Raw genomic sequence first — 17,552 nt, 5'->3', positions numbered from 1 at the left:
GATGGGTAAACATTTTTTCACATCATTTATAAGTACCTTAAATCCCTTTGCAGTTTTTTTTTTTATAAAACTATATAGTTGTCTTTTTTATGAGAAATATTCAATTGCAAATGATTGCATTGCCATTTAGCAATACATATATAAATACATAACAGTAACAGCAAATATCAGATAACATAATGATGTCACGGGTATGATACTTTGTGTTTAATGATAATTGTAAACTACCGGCGAAAAGTGTTTAAGTATTTATTAGTATAGGAAAATTTAACCACCTTATTTTTTCCCGATATTTTTTTCGTAGTGAATATGGTCTGAAGTCTACATTTGCAATATCTAATTGTTCATCAAATATATATATATAATACAAATATATATCAAATGTTGTTGAGAATACATAATACATGTAACTTAGCGATTTGTTTTCTTAATTCGTCCATTTTTCTTCAATACAGTCACTTTCTATTGACAATTTAATATATAACTTATTGCTACACTGTATAAACAATTCATTCAAAGGATGGTTAACGCGACTAGTTTCCCTAACACCTGCCTAAATGTAAAGAAATCCTTTTTATCAGTTCAGCAGGGATCACATTCTTCTTGCGTCTGTCTATTAAAAGCACTTGTTTAATGCTAATCAGCGAGCGTTATTTGAAACAAATTTGATACGTTTTATTAAATATTGTTACCGTTGTCCACTGCAGTCCGAACTTTAACAAACACTAATTACTTTATAAGCATTCGCTCGTATAAATGGCATGGTGTTTGTTGAAGAACACAAAAGTTATATGCAGCATAGATTTCCACCTTTTCACTCGTATATGTTCATTTATGCGCACCATCAAACGTACTGTATGTTATGAATCTGCCTTGTATTTATGTAGGTGAATATACTTATGTGTCTTTGCAGGTGTGTAATTGATCCTAATGCTGTAGTATTCTATCAGTTAGATCATGAAACAAGGTTCTCCTTCCAGTATGTTGAGTTCTCTAGCAGTCATGGTGCTGTGCATTTATACTGTAACGCTACTTTCTGTCAGAAAAATGATCATTCTCCCGCCTGTCAACCCACGTGTTCTAGTCACGTGGCCAGAAGTTTAAGGGAAAATTACGTTATCAATTTTCAAAATGAAACCGACAATGATGAAGAAAAACCTCGTTAGTTAAATATGGTAGGTTATAATTCACAATATCCGATCGAAACTTGCTGAATTTAAATGTTAAATGCAAGGAAACATTTAAGTTATGTTTTTCTTTTCTATTTTCAGGTCTCCGCACAACTTTCAGCGTCAATGCGGTATTTCCGTTTCTAAACACAATGAATGTTTCTGAACAGATTGCAGAACTTTATTATGACGCAAAAAACAGAAATAATTTTGCATTTAAATATAAACTATAACTGAGTATTATGCATTTTTGTAATGCTAATGATTCCACAATATCAAATACTGATTTATAATGAAAATATGCAATATATCTACTATATAGCATTTATCACTATGAAGATAAAAAGTCGAAATAAGATAGCTTCTTTGTTATTCTCCCTTTTTCTCGTTTATGTTAATCTAAATACCGACTATCTATTGAATATTGTAAATAAGTCGACACCATACTGATACCATTTGCATTCAAATTATATTTGGATTTGAGATTAATCTCTTACAGATTTAAAAGGAACATAACATAGAAAAAAACAGTCAAACAATACTGCTAAAATGCAATATATTTTATTAGTGTCAGTTAGTAAACGACTTGCTAATATAAATGGAAAACGAATAAATATACTTAAAAGTTGTATCTGAGATAAAATGTCATACAATTTTCATAAGAGATCGTTATTAGGAGACATGACAGGTCATAGATTTGCAATGATAATACATTGAATGTAAAAGAAAATGAATGATAAACTCAAAGATATCGTTATGATATATACATGTATACGTGGATTATTAAGATATCTGATGCATAGACAATTTATAAAACTAAGTCAACAATGCAAAGAATAATCCGAGGCAGCGCAAGAATTTTTTAAGGCGTGTAGACGTCGATATTTCAATGAACAGAAAATAAACACATAACTGTGTAAATAGATAAATCATCATTATCTCTTTCAGTTGAATAAAATTCATGTACTGAAATAAATGATAACATTAGAGCGAGACAAGTGTTAGTGTAGATCAGTGTATACTATGATTGTCCGGTGAATGAACCTTCGTATTAACGATCAACAAATAACATAAGTAAATATATCCCACTTGGATAGAAAAATTGCGATAGTATTGCATTCAGGTTGCCTCCCTTGCATTAGAATCAAGTAAAAGAGTATTTTTTAATCATGCTTTAGGGGAAACAATGTTCAGAAAGTGATATTTCCAAGACCAATAATCAAATGTTAGATTGAGATTGTTGCACAGTTTATAGAATATAAATACAGCCTAGTTAAGTGTGGGTTTAAACAATGTATCATTTCTTTTACCATGCAGTCATTTTTTTTCATTTCCTAAGACCATTATAAAAGTTTCTTAACTAAAATGATATCAATTGGTTTTTGGTGTATGCATGACGGTATGTCTGTCTGTTTGTCTGTCATGCATGTCATGCATGTATGTATGTATTGAATATATGTTGAAAACATTTTTGTGTTAAAAAAAGTATGATTTGATAGTCCAGGTCTTAAATTCAAAACGTCTTATTCGTTCATTCAAAAGAAAATTGTGCATACATGTACTTGTACATTGTCTCTAAAAATAAGTTGTTTGCTGCTTTATCCAAACTGATCATTTGCTTATTTATAAAGGAATGCCATAAGTAAAATACGGAACAAAACCTAAGTAACCACGTCAAAACTGTTTATATTTTTATTATAAGCACTTGCGTTCCAAAAATGACTATAAGATCACTTTTTGTACAATATAATGATCAAAAATAAAGTTCATCATTTTACTTCTCTATATCATTCCATATCTTGAAACTAACACCAATTCTCCAAACGATTAAATATACGCTTTTCTTTCTTTTTATCATTTAAAACTGACACATTTTTTTGAAATTTCATTGAGTTTTACGTCACTATATTCTTACAAACTTGCCTGTTTTTTGTCAGATACAAGCATCTTCGGGTGTATTAGGTTAAGGATAATTGGCAATGAGAATCAATTCAATGACCAGAATAAATACAAATTAAAATATCAATAAGGTTTAAACACTTAATCTCTACATATTAAAATGATAAAGTTAATAGTTTTGATAAATATATTGATTCATTTTCTATAACTAAACTTTTATACAGTGAATTTGATAATAATACACGTTTGTATATGTACAACGAATATTTGCAGGTTTTATCTCATTGCAGTCGACAAATTTTATACTTAGGGGAAGCCGGACTAATGTACACATATTTTGTCCTTAGTATAATGTTTTTTTTTCAAGCCTACCGGATGTTTATACGATCTATGTAATATGATTCAATCTTTAAAAAAAAAAAAATAAAACATCACGCACATATCTTAAACCACAACTTTTGTAACAGCAAATCTTTCATGAGTCTGAGTGTAAAATGAACCAAACATCCCTCTTGAAGCAAAAATTAAAAAAAACTATATTCGATCTCGTTACGAGTAACGAGTAGGCCTTCCGTTCAATTCTTAAACGATACGATTAAGATATCAATGCAGAATTCCCCCCTCAACCACTCCCTTTCAGATGATGCATAAGATTGTCAATATCCCTTGAAATGTTTAACAACGAGTTTTCCTGTTTCACATGTAGCACATTAAAGGTTTAAAGGTTTAAGTCCCAAAAAATCCCTAATTACGTAATCAATTGGTTTGAGAATGAGTTTTACAAATTAATATTGTTACGACCAACAACTTTGTTTCTGTAATGCATTACGAAATCTTGATCGTTTTTAAGGTATGTGTTAACGAGTGTCTCGATCCCAAATTTAAGGGACCAGCCCCTTTTTCTTGAGTTCATTTGAAAGGTCTCATGAATACTAACATTCTTACACTTATCTAGAATTCTTGTTCAGTTTTTAGATACACATGATTGAATATTTTAGGGGTTAGCCCTCTAGATCCTTAATGGGGAGAGACTTTGGATGTTTTGATTAATGGAATCGATTAGAATCATCAATGTAAACATTTTCTCTTCTACAATGCTTAACAAAATATGTCTCCTTTTCTTAATATATTGCGCCAAAGTTTAAGTACTTTGGCCCCTAAAAATCCCTAATTACGTAATAAATGGGCGAGGCAATGATTTTACCTGATAGATATTGTTACGATCAACAACTTTGCTTCTATAATGCATTACAAAATCTTGATCGTTTTTAAGGTATGTGTAATAGAGTTAACGAGTGTCTTGGCCCCTAATTTAAGGGCCAGCCCCTTTTTCTTGAGTTCATTCGAAAGGTCGCACAAATACTAACATTTTTTGTTCTTACACTTATCTTGAATTGTTGTGTTGTTCATGTTTTAGATACAAATGAATGAATAATTTAGGGGCCAGCCCTCTAGATCCTTAATGGGGCCCTTCAAAATCCCTAATTACGTAATAAATGGGCGTGGCAATGATTTTACCTGATAGATACACTGTATTGTTACGATCAACAACTTTGCTTCTATAATGCATTACAAAATCTGTATTGTATTTAAGTTATTTGTAATAGAGTTTACGAGTGTCTTGGCCCCTAATTTAAGAAGCCAGCGCCTATGTCTTGGTTTTGTTGGAAAGAACTTTGAATTCTCTACCACTTTTATTATATATGTCTTAAGAAATTATCAACTCATAAAAAGATACAGATCAAAACGCATGAAAATTTTGATTCAAAATTCGTATCCAATTTTCGAGCCTAGGCGAGCTCCTAAACTTTGCGCCACTGGCGTAAAAAAACTGCATTGTGCACAACTTCAAACTATGGTCTACCTATCCTGAAAATTTTATATTCACATCTCTGATAGTCTCTGAGTTTATGTCTGCACAAAATTGGTCCTAAAAATTTACAAAATCGGCCGTAAATCAAAACCGGAAGTGACGATTTCAAAATTTTAAAAAACTTCTAAAATTATGACCACTGGATATCATCTGTGAAAAAATGGTCGAAATCGGCCGAATAGTTTTCGAGATATCGCGTGCACAAAATTTGTGGAAAAAAATAAGAAGAAGAAGAAACAGTACGAAAACTATAAGGTCTTCCGTTGGAAACGGAAGACCTTAATAAGTCACCTGAGTCTATTCAGGTCACCTAAAAGTAAACCTTTAAAAACAAACTGTTACAACCGCGTGATTTAACAGCCATAAAGAACGTCTTTTACTTCACTGAATCCACTTATTTCATATATTTGATAACAGCTGCACATACAATATTTTTTTTTTTAAATTATGGGTGGCGCTTAAATGGTTGCCACAGAGGATAAAATTCTAAAGCTCATCTTAATATTCGGCAAAGTAGTACATCTTTAAATGGCGAACATCAAACTTCTCTTTATACTGTGCCTAGCAGTACTTATGGTCACACAGGTACGTTTGTTATTCATATATCGTTTAGTATGTCTGGTGCATTGTTTGAGTATTATAATCAATATCATTAAAGAGAGTGTTGTATGGAAGGATTTTATATCAAACTTAGGTAAAAACCCAAGTTTTAGAAACCCAGGCCTAGTGTTAAAAAGTGAACCCCATTGGTTTTTTTCAGTCCAATGCCACCTCCCGCCCTCTTGGAGGATATGTGTATCTGACCAATAAACCTAAGACTGAAGACCAATTTATCTACGTTCAATTTGAGATCGGCTCGCAGGCAAAGTCAACCAATTATGAAATCAGACACAATGAGTAAGAATTTGCTATTTGTTATAATCGACACTATTTGATAAACATTTTGAAGGCATATTTAAAATGTTTTTTGAGTTAAGAAATACGTTTATTTAGGGGCAAAACAAATCCAAGAAAAGGAACCAATAGATACTAATTGTACAATGTAGCCCTAGTCTTGTGTTGCTATTTTTCACTTAAAAATAACTAGGTAAATGACTTTCTTTTTATGCTACTAACCATACATCTCTATTGAAAGAAATGTGAAAATTGTCAATTCTTACCAAATTTTTTTTAATGTAGAAATGATTAATAATAATGACACAACTTCTTGGTTAAAAAACGAAAAAAAAAAGAATAACTTATTTGATATATCAATAAATCGTTTTAAACTCATATTTTAAATTTTATTGAAATGAGTAGGCAAAGCGTTCGCCAATGATAGCCATATTGCCGTGTATCGATTCTTACCGAACGGACATAAATACAATGTATATATCATGCTGTCACGTGCTCTGTTTCAATCAATAAAAGTGTGCAATTTAATCCCGAGGGAAAACAAGATGTATTAAGAGTTAATGCTAAATATATACACATGTTTGTTCGTTAAGGAACGGCTGTTACAACTTAACAAACCTTGTTGTGGAAAGTATCGGAAGCATGGGCAGCCATGACTGGCTGGAGGTGACATTTGGTGATTGTGCGTATCTTTCAAGCTTTATCTAAAATTTTCAATAAAATATGAAATAATCGTGTTTCTTTTTTAACGCATTTAATAAAACATTTATGATAAATCAATAATCACGTTCATGCTTTTGATTAAATACCAATATAATATCAGCATTTATACTAAATTCAAAACCAAGGAGGCGGGGTGGCCAACAAAATACTCATCAGATCTATCTTAATATAATAAGAGTGATATTTTTTTTACTCTTAACTATTCTTTAACAGTGGACCAAAATTCCAAATAGTCAAAGTTTAAAATCTAAACATTTCCCTATTCCTGTATACAGGGCTCTTCATTTCAAGGAGATAAACATAGACTAAAAATGGCCATAACCATGTACAGCTTTTTTTAGGGGAAGGGGTTAGAGCGCCAATACATGATGGTTTATCTGTTGGTTTATAAAGGCCTCTGTGGTAGGGACATCGTTGAGCATCGTTATACGGAAGAGGAACCGTTCAGCGTGATCAATGTATACTGGTACAACAGGCACATATACTCTGGTGATCCCGAAAAACCGCTTACCTGTAGCCCCATCAAATACCGCTATCACGTGATCTTTACCCTGTCAAAGGATCCCGATGTGCAAATCAAGCAGATGATACAACATTTCGTTGAGGAGAACAAAATTGAAGGACTTTACAGACAGGATCATTATGGTATATATTTAAATTATTAATAGTGTAATTTTTAAAGTAATAATTTTTATAAAATATTTGATTTTTGATGTCTTGGAAAACCCGTAATTTTCTTTATATTCAAAAAATAATGTTAATAACTAAACATCTGATTCTTGAATGATAGAATTACAAAAATGGAACAGAAATGCTACTTTGAAAGTTAACTGTTTTCTTTTTCCATCAGAGCTCTAAGCTCTGGTGAGATTTCCTTGTTATATATTTTGTCCACCGTTTACCCATCTTTACCTCTATATTGACTTTATCAGTCTGTCTGCAATTTTTTCAAGTTTTGTTACTTCCAACAAATCATCCGCAATTAAGGGGCATTCAAATGGGGTTTTTTCAAATGATTAGTCATGATTTTAAATAGGTGGTATAAGGTTAATATAAGGTGAAAACCGAGTGGATTTCATTCTCCTCAACCAGAAAAACAACTTCTTGGCAATTTGAAAAAAAAAAATTGCCTACAATAGACCAAATGTTAAAAAATATCAACTGGGGGGGGGGGGTAAATAGAAATGTACAAAGGAAAACATACGGCATATTTTTAAAAAATCCTTTCGTTTAACTACAGGTCAAAAGAGTTGGTAATTTTGCTATATAAAAACACGAAATATGCAATGTTGAAAACTATGGTCCCTTGGACCACGGCTGAATGCAAAAATTTATACCAAAAAAAGTGGTCATTTTCTCAATGTTTGTTCTCAAGGCCATGTACATAAAGAATATTATATTAAGATGGATGGATGGTCGTTGCCATTTATACACTATATTAACTTCCTTTGGACAAAAAACTCTGTACATAAATATAGGAGGGTATTTAAATATGAAATCCAAATGATTGGAATTGGTTTCTCTAAATAATTGTCCATTGCCTAAAATACCATATATCAAAGTGTAGGTCAGATCTGAATGGTAATTTGATGACCATCCAGCCTCTTAAATCAGTTTTTATTTTTTAAGAAAAAGCTTATAATATCAGATGTCCGTGGCTTATACAGACAGTTTGCGAAATAGGCAATCGAGTACGAAGAAGTATAATAATTTCTTGGATTTTTTTGGCTGCTGTTTATAATTTGTTTTGTATTGTGTTGTATTTGCATTGACAAGGTGAAGCTAGTTAGATACTTTTCGGACATTGCTGTTTGACTTAGAGATTTGACAAAAGGGCCTCTTCGTTTCCCTATTTTTTTTTTTTGTCTTACTCCTAAATAACATACATCTATGTCCCATCGTCAATGTTTAATAATAATCTGAAGCATTATAATAGTAACTATATTGCAAAACATTCGTTGCTTATGAGCCTTTGGTTTTTTTTTCTCTACAGAATGTGACGGTCTTGTCCGAAATGAGAATGTGATTACAGAAGAAAGTCAACTCTAGATGCATGCTTCTGATTCTGACATTATTTAACATTGCGCAGTCATTTATTTGATATGCTTTTCAATTTAGTTTATTTAATTATAAAGATCAGAAATGTATATGTGTCATTAAATACAGACTGAGTTGAAATAGCATGAGTTTGCACGTTATTTTTTGGAGTTAAATTAGCAATTATCATATTTATTAAGGCTGGATTTTGTTAAAAGTGGAAAGTGTTATGGTATAATATAATGCGTTTAATAGGTTAACAGAGAATATTTAACAACTATACATAAGCAACTTCACTGGCCAAATAATGAAGGCAGATTGAAAAGACAAAGTACAAAAGATGATTAAATCATTTAAACCTTTGAGTGTATATAAATGTACATAGAGAAAAACAAATATATACAATAGTTTATTTTTTCATATTTTATTTTGTCTTGAAATACTGTTCTGTGTAATGTGAGAATAATTGTAATGTGAGAACAATTCTCGGAGTGATTTATCCTGGGTATTCCATTGACATGTATTTCCTTTCTTCGTATTGAGACCGTGACATCAAGTACAAAGTCCAATAACTCCAATTTATTTAACAGACTATGTAATATACGAGTTACACTCGAGAAATATTGAGTGTCATTGAAGCCGAATGTTCTTTATTGTTTATCATTTAATTCTAAAAGATGCATTGCTTAAAAATAGAAGATATATCGATGATTGAATTGATTGATAAAATTGATTCATTTATGCAATCGTTCAGTTCTTTATTGTTGCAGAATAATTAATACCCTAGATAAATTAATAAATGAAGGGAAAACAAATGACCTAATTATGTTTATAGTATATATACTGTGTAGAAACGGACTAGGGTAACGCACTTTACCATAGTCCAAGATAGCGATAGGGAAGCACGCTTCAATTATTTTACACTAAATTTACGCATTTGTCGGGATCATTTGACAATATAAATAAACTGATTTAGAGGATTTGGAGTTTACAAACGTATCAATTGCAAAACATTCGCGAAATCTTTCCTTACCAGAGCGAAAAAGCACGGAAAATGTTCTACTATGATAAGGGTAAAGCAAGTTCATGACTTGGGTAAAGATTTTTTTAATTTAAACGTGATTAGGGTAAAGCATTAAGAAATTTCTTATAGAGAGCGTAAATGTATTCTTATATTCTTTTCTGTGTCTATTTTAAGGGCTTTTTTATATATTAGAAACGCACTCTTCTAGAAAATCTATAAACCATTGCGTAAAACACACAACACTGACAAATACACGATTTAATTACACCTGTTGCCATTTGACGTCTGACAAAGACATCTGTATACATGATTAATATCTAATAAATAAATATTGCCAACATATTTCAATTCATAGATATTAAGGCTATGAACAAAACTTGTGACTGTATTTACAATGACCATGTCGACGTCACTCTTTCTCGCAATCACGTACTTTAACGCATATTCCCGTTACCCTGTAATTCAGATTTTTGTCTATTACCTAAAGAATTGAAAACTTAAAAATTCAAACTTTAAAGCTTTATTAATCAGCAAAATGTCTGCACAAAGAAGTATTTGTAACCATTACAGCGATTCGAAGTCATAAAATGCGGGTCACATCAGGTGCGTAAAGCCTTACGAGGAATGCGCGCTAGAACCGTGTTAAACATTTCATCAGGTTGATAAGAATTCATAGAAACATTTAACTCATAGAAAACAATAAACCCTGTACTAATCTTTTATGCCAACTTGTGTTCTTTTTCAACAAACAAAAGAATACGACAGTTTTGAAACATATGTGCCCATGGCATTCAAAAGTTGGAGTTCTATTCGCTTTTCGCTATTCACTATTCGAATAGCGAACAGAATTCTGTGGTCGGTTCGCTATTCAAATTACCGTAAACATGCTAATAAACGTAAATTCAAAATTTCAATTAAACTTTCCTTTTAAATTAAAAAAAAAGTTTTACAGTAAAAATTATTACTCGCTGACCTAACCTGAACATTGAAATAATAAACACGACCAGTAAGACGCTTAGCTAGCCTGGCGAAAATGCAACATTTCCAATACTACAGTTATTATGGGATTTCTTTCATGTAGCTTGCTGACACCCTGTATCCCATATATGGGCCTTCATATTTGGTGAGGATGGGGCCCCGGGCAGTCCAGTCGACCTCAAAAGGAATTGGGTTTACACAACCAGTAAGAGGCTAAGCTAGCCTAGCGAAAATGCGACATTTCCAATAATACAGTTATAATGGGATATCTTTCAAGGAGCTGTCTTACACCCTGTATCCCATATTTGGGCCTTCATATTTGGTGAGGACATCTGGACAGCCCAGTCGACCCTCGAAAGGAATTTGGTTTACAAGACCAGTAAGAGGCTTAGCTAGCCTGCCGAAAATGCGACATTTTCTATAATACAGTTATAATGGGATATCTTTCAAGGGGCTTGCTAACACCCTGTATCCCATATTTGGGCCTTCATATTTGATGAGTATGGCGCCCCATGACAGGCCAGTCGACCCTAAAAAGTAATTGGGTTTACACGACCAGTAAGAGGCTTTTTACTCGCTGACCTAACCTGAACATTGAAATAATAAACACGACCAGTAAGAGGCTTAGCTAGCCTGCCGAAAATGCGACATTTCCAATAATACAGTTTTAATGGGATATTTTTCAAGGAGCTGGCTAACACCCTGTATCCCATATTTGTGATCACCTTCGTAGAGGTGAACATAAATGATGCTGATGATTAAAATTGTTACTTGAATGGGAATTCACATGAATACTCCTCATTTCAGATCTACTTAACATGTTCTAAATCGCTTCAACTTGCATTCACAAGAACAAAATCATTTGTTGCAGTCACGTTTTGGAACAGACATTAAAAGCGGGTTTTACTCCACTAATTATGTAATATAAGTTTATTTATGTCTTCGTATTTGATAACAGCTGCAAAAATTATCTAATATTGTTAAATATTTTTTCTTTGGTTTCAATCGACTGATCTGTAATATGCGAGGTCTTTAGCAGGTTGCAACAGTATATAAAAATGGAAAGCATATCTCACTATTCGGCAAAGTAATAAACCTGAAATGGCGAGAATCAATCATGTGTTGGTATTGGGCCTGGCAGTACTTAATTCATATATCTATATACACTTTTGAAATCTATATGTTTATTTTTTTTCTCTGAGAGCAATTAATATTGCATCATTCATGTCATCAAATACCCTATATCCACTGTTAAACTATGAAAATTAAGATATTTTTACTATCGGTATATACAGTTCATTTACTTAAAATTCATGTATAGCATATCCAGCGCATTGATTGTTCTTAACTTAATCATACAAGCAATGTTGATTAAACTCGGCAAGGAATTGATACAGTACGAAACTTAAGTAAACACGTAAATTGTTTTTCTTTAAATGCAATCCATGAGTTGATTAGTGAACGGCATTGGTATATTTCAGTCCTATGCCAATTTACACTATGACGGCGCCTATGTGTACATGACCAATCACCCCAAACATATGGATCACCCTGTCTATGTGAACAATGCTATCGGCCTCGAGGCAAAATCTACCAATTATGAGACCAGATTCAACGGGTAAGAGTTCGCTTTTGTTATTAACAACACACATATCTAATGAAATGTTTTATGTTGAAGCAATGTATTGTTCGGATCAAATCAACTTTTTGCAAAATAGCTGTGAAATATCCAATATTGAAATATATTGGCATATCAATTTTTTAATAATAAGATACATTATAGTTTATTGCACTTTGTTTTAAAGTTAAAAAATTCAGACTTTTCTTTAAAAAATGAAATAGAAACTCTATGAAGCTAACTTAGATGAAAAAATTGATAACGACAGAGAAAATTGGTTAATTTACCAATAGCTTTGATTGATTTTTATCTTTGTTTTCATGGCTTTATGGCTCTCTTTTTACATTCAGCAGCAAACACCTCAAGAAAGTAGAGTGCATTCTTTTTCCCTATAGAATTGTTTAAATTTACAGTTAGGGAATATTATAAGGTGTTGGCTGTGTCTATATTTGTTTCCCCTCCCCAACTAATAAGCAAGGGTAATTAACATGTAAATAAAGTGACCAAACCCTTAGTTATCTTAATTTGATTAAACATTCCCATCCTGGATAGGATCAGGGACGTATATTTACTAATGGGATAGGCAACTCTCGCAATTCTTGCCGAAATCAAGCGGCATATTTCTATGATGATATATCGTAATAAAATCCTAAAAAAAAAAACTATCTGGAAATTATTCTTGAATTGTTATTTGTACTTTTTACCCTGATGGGGCCATAATTACGATGATGTTCTTATCACCCCGAGACCCAATTTTGCCCCATTTCCGTTTACGTAAAAATCAGTGTTTATTTTGAATTCTTTATATCTGAATTAGTTAACTATATATCATTAAAATGTATTAAAACCCATTTCTTTTAACACGAGACAATCAACGACATTAAAAAGTAAAAAACGACATTCAGTACCGATCAGACCCAACCCCGGGTTTACTTTTTGGGTTAACTTGGGGTTTACTTTGGGTTTACTTTTTGAAAATTTAGGTCCACTCGGGGTTTACTTTGGGTGTACTTTGGGTTTACTTTGAAATTGCTTTTGAGGTCATCTGTATGAACTGAAGTGTGAAGCAGACTAGTATTTTATCTTACCATCCTACTGCCTGTAATTCCTACAGTTTGTGTATTCCGAATACACAGTTAGCGTCTGCTTTCAGGGGTATACTTCTGACTGCGTTTACTTTCTGTGTCCACTCTGTGTTTACTCTGTGTTTACTCTGGGTCCACTCTAGTAAACCCGAAGTTAACCCAGAGTAAACCCAGAAAGTAAACCTAGGGTTTAGTTTTGGTTTACTCTCTGTTAGTTTGGGTCTGATCGGTACTGTATCTTACTTGGATTTAACAGAGTTTAAAAAACTTGTAAAGGGTCGCCTGATAGTTTTGGAAGTAAAGATATATCTAAGGTTAACATTAAATGCATGTATATGTTTGATCGCTGATTTCAGAGACGTCTGCTACAACTTAACAAATTATGTCTTTGAAGATAAAGGAAGTTTGGGCAACCATCGGTGGGTCGAGGTGACATTTGGGGAAGACTGTAAGTATCTTACACGTATAATCTTAAAGTTCCACTCAAGAAAATATTAAGCTCAAATTTTCAAAAATATGAAATAAAGATTATTCGTGGTTTGTTTTTTCCCTTTTTTTTATATTTCTTAAATCTCTCGATAAATTCATCAACTAAAATTCATGCTTTTGTTTAAATGGCTTTTGAACTTCCGTTTTCAAAATCAATGAGGCTTGATGGTCAACAAATTGTTCCTTTAATCTATCTTTAAAGTTTGGATACGATATTTTTACTACAAACCATTGTTAAGAAAGGAAAATCAAAATATTCACAGTTTAAGAATTTAACATTTTTCTCTTCATCTAATGGATATTAACACAGCCTTAATTTGCCGCGATCATTCAGCTCTCTTATTACACTAAACTTGGGGAATGCTTCAATACATGATGGTTTGTCTGTTGGTTGTCATAGGCGTCGCAGGTTTGATTATCGAGGAGCACAAAATGACGGAGGAGGAACCTTTCAGTGCATGTTATACATTCCAGTACAAACGGTACATGTACTTTGGTGATCACGAGAGACCGCCCACGTGTACCCCCGCCATGTACGAATATCACGTGATCTTTACCCTTTCAAAGGATCCCGATGAGAATGTCAAGCAGATGGTAAAAAAATATGTTAAGGAGAATAACATTAGAAGACTATACAGAATGGACCACTCTGGTACATGTTTTCATGATTGTATTACTTTTCAAATTTATTGACTTTTTTAAATATTTGAGATTTGATATCTTGGAAAACGACTTATTTTCAGTCATGAATATATTCTAAAAACACATCTGTATGAAAAAGTATCAGAAAGTTTCGTGACCGAGAACTGTCTGATATTATTCATCAAGAAGTGTTTAAGACATAAATTGTTCTTAAAATAATGTCATTAGATTCCTTTGTTGATTTACCTGAAAATATTTTTAGTGAAACCACTGGTAACGGTCTATTATTAAGAAACTCACAAATATCAGACTGCCACAGAAGTGTTTAGACTGCTGGAATAAAGAAATGATATCACAACACTGTTATATTATGTCAAGAAAGACTATTGAATTCTTCACATCTGATTTTTGAATTATTAGATTGCAGAAATAGACAAAAATTCTAATTTAAAATCTTTTTCGGTTATATATATCTTGTCGTCCAGCGTTTACCTACCTTTCTCTCTATCTTACGTTTGTCGGTCATTCTGTAATGTTTGCATGTTTCCTTACTTCGAACAAATCATCCATAACGAAAGAGGTTATGAAATTGTTCAAATGAATTATCATTTTTATAGATAAGAAATAAGTTTAATATACGGTGGAAACTGGGTGCGCAAAAATGCTAAGGCTCAATATGAAAAAGTCAACGGATTTAAATGTTCATTAAACGATTCATCTATTATAACAAAATATTTATGTAAAGTTAATTAACATGACATAAATTGGTATTAAATGAAACACCATAGTAAATGCTCCTTTGTATCACACTTAGTGTGGTCCCCAGAATTGACAGTCACGTGATCTGTGTCGATAATTCTCCATGAAGTAGGTAATAAACAAATTTCAATGCAAGGGCATACCCTTCTTTGAGTTGAAAATTGACATAATGATCAACTTTCACTTATCTCGTAGATTCTGCTTCTGATAGAGTTTATCTTTTATTAAAATAAAAATCAAAGAAATGGGTTCTGGCTGAATTTTTATGACCTTGGCTAAATATTTTACCAAATTATTAATTCATTATATATCATTTATCAAAGCAGCAGCATTTTATTTACTCAAATGACCATTCCTTGATTTATACATAAAAGGTCGTAATGATCTGTTAAAGGTATACCTTTGTAAAAAGCTGATTTATATAAGCTTACGAATGTCAAACACATCAAACTTGTACATGAAACACTATAGAAAAAAGTAAATCACGCTCTAAAAAGTAACTACTTGCTGATTCAAAAGAAGCATAATGAATAGGATTTAATGGTACAATATTTGTTTTGAGATAATGTTCCGTTCATTTATGAAATTCATTTACAATATAAAAAATGATTGACCCGCCTCTCTCTACACATAATATGCGTAAAAATTTATAATATGAAGTCACATCGAGAAGTGCATCGCGTTCAGTTTTTATATTTAAAGTTTATGACCTGAAAGTTGCACGCAAGGGTAATTTTTAATGTAGTTTAATGCGTTTCTACCCGTAACCATCGGAAGTTATTTTATTTCGGGGCATTTTGATGACTCGATGTTTTGTGTATCGTCATAGTTTACATTTCTCGTACTTTCTTGTCGGCGCGACCACAACGTTAACCTTAACAGTGCTAAGTGGGTTTTTCTTCTCCTTAATCAGAACCACAACACCTTGGCAACCTTATAAACTCTCATACAATTGCCAAATCATGAAAAACCTCAAGCGAAGGGGGGGGGGGTTATGTAAAGGTACAAAAAATCTAGAAGACACATTTTAAATTTCTTTAATTAAACAACAGGTCTATATAGTCTGTAATTTGGCTATATGAAAGAAGCATTCTTAAAATGGTGAAACTGTTATTACTGTGCCACTCGACGCTTTTGAAAGCAAATATTTACACAGAAAATAAAGGAGTCAGGTGTTCTATTTGTTTCCTCTTAAGATTGTGCAGAGATTATCAAGTATGAACAAGTATGAGAATTTCTTGCATCTCTTGGGGGGAAGAACTATGTTGCTGTCTTTAGAAGATGTTTTGTACTGTATTGTATTTGCAGTGACATGGTGAAGTAAGTTATTAGATACTTTTCAGACATTGTTGTTTGAGTGAGAGATGTTACCTAAATGTTATTTCTTTTCCATAATTTTTGTTTAAACTCCTGAATAACATATATCTCTGTCCCATTGTAAATGTCGAAAAATAATATAATGCAATACATACATGCATATAGCTTTCAAAACATCGGTTGCTAATGAGCCCGATGTTCTTTTTCTCCTACAGTATGTGATATCTAGTCCCGGATGAGAACGGAATTACAGAAGAAAGTCAACTCTAGATGCATAGAAAAATGAAAATTCTACATTATTTCGCTTCCGATTATGAAATGATTCAACATTATATTTTGCTTTTCCTTTGGGTTTGTTTCATTATAAGGATAAAAAATGTTTATTTATATATGTTTCAATAAATACAGAGTTGAATTCATTAATTAAAATGCGTTTTTTTTTGGAAGTATAAATAGCAATTACTAAGCAACACGATGTTTCCAACTGAATTTTTCACAACATTATTCCTTTTTTCTTTTGCTTGGACCCTATAGAACATGTGGTCCTAGCAATACATAAGCAACATAAATACACCTGTACCGTAATTAATCACTGACTCTATACAAATAAATCCTACAATTTTATAAACTTAATTTTTTTTTAAATCAGAATATTTTAACAGGCGTGCTTATTACATTGACACAGTCACACATTTGCTAGCAAAGTAAAACGCACATTTACAGTACATACACATGGATTGAACAAACATACTGTAAAACATGCATTTATTGTTTAACAATGAAATCACACGACGAACACTTATGGCAAAGAAATATGGACATTTTTATCTATTCATACTGTAACATTTGCATTTGATTCATTGGAACAACAGTGTTTAGCAGTGAAAATGTAAAATGATTTATACTATCTAACGGGATACACATAGTGCATTGTTTGTTAAATTTGCCTGCAACGCAATAACATTTACTTTGGTTATGGTCAACCATTTATTTTCTTACAGTCGTTTGCAAATCTTGAAAAGATTTACACAATATACTTGTTTGT

The 17,552-nt window shown here is 32.2% G+C and overlaps 2 protein-coding genes across 3 annotated transcripts; both read left to right on the top strand.

Annotated features, from left to right (window-relative positions):
- Nucleotides 1-5,375: 5,375 nt before the first annotated feature.
- Nucleotides 5,376-8,738, top strand: LOC128162054 (uncharacterized). Its single transcript, XM_052825243.1, has 5 exons — nt 5,376-5,526; nt 5,702-5,838; nt 6,429-6,517; nt 6,952-7,203; nt 8,552-8,738. Exons 1-5 carry the CDS (start codon nt 5,470-5,472, stop codon nt 8,605-8,607), a joined length of 591 nt encoding a protein of 196 aa, XP_052681203.1. The 5' UTR covers nt 5,376-5,469; the 3' UTR covers nt 8,608-8,738.
- A 3,191-nt stretch (nt 8,739-11,929) lies between these two features.
- On the top strand, nt 11,930-16,920 carry LOC128162056 (uncharacterized). 2 transcript variants are annotated; one of them, XM_052825246.1, is made up of 4 exons: nt 11,935-12,215; nt 13,657-13,748; nt 14,190-14,441; nt 16,723-16,920. In XM_052825246.1, exons 1-4 carry the CDS (start codon nt 12,118-12,120, stop codon nt 16,734-16,736), a joined length of 456 nt encoding a protein of 151 aa, XP_052681206.1. In that variant the 5' UTR covers nt 11,935-12,117; the 3' UTR covers nt 16,737-16,920. The 2 variants fall into 2 exon arrangements, with proteins under 2 accessions (XP_052681205.1, XP_052681206.1); XM_052825245.1 differs by lacking the exon at nt 16,723-16,920 and having other exon boundaries at nt 11,930-12,215; nt 14,190-16,104.
- Nucleotides 16,921-17,552: the final 632 nt, after the last annotated feature.

Source organism: Crassostrea angulata, chromosome 9, assembly GCF_025612915.1.
Source record: "Crassostrea angulata isolate pt1a10 chromosome 9, ASM2561291v2, whole genome shotgun sequence".
NCBI classification, from domain to species: domain Eukaryota; kingdom Metazoa; phylum Mollusca; class Bivalvia; order Ostreida; family Ostreidae; genus Magallana; species Magallana angulata.
Note: the sequence above shows the minus strand (reverse complement) of the source record. Positions and strands in the feature narration are given on the sequence as shown.

Coding starts and splice junctions, on each gene's coding strand:
- LOC128162056 (XM_052825245.1), top strand. CDS start 12,118: ATGACCAATCACCCCAAACATATGGATCACCCTGTCTATGTGAACAAT. Junction 12,216..13,656: donor TATGAGACCAGATTCAACGG/GTAAGAGTTCGC, acceptor CGCTGATTTCAG/AGACGTCTGCTACAACTTAA. Junction 13,749..14,189: donor GGTGACATTTGGGGAAGACT/GTAAGTATCTTA, acceptor TGGTTGTCATAG/GCGTCGCAGGTTTGATTATC.
- LOC128162054 (XM_052825243.1), top strand. CDS start 5,470: ATGGCGAACATCAAACTTCTCTTTATACTGTGCCTAGCAGTACTTATG. Junction 5,839..6,428: donor TATGAAATCAGACACAATGA/GTAAGAATTTGC, acceptor TTGTTCGTTAAG/GAACGGCTGTTACAACTTAA. Junction 6,518..6,951: donor GGAGGTGACATTTGGTGATT/GTGCGTATCTTT, acceptor TGGTTTATAAAG/GCCTCTGTGGTAGGGACATC.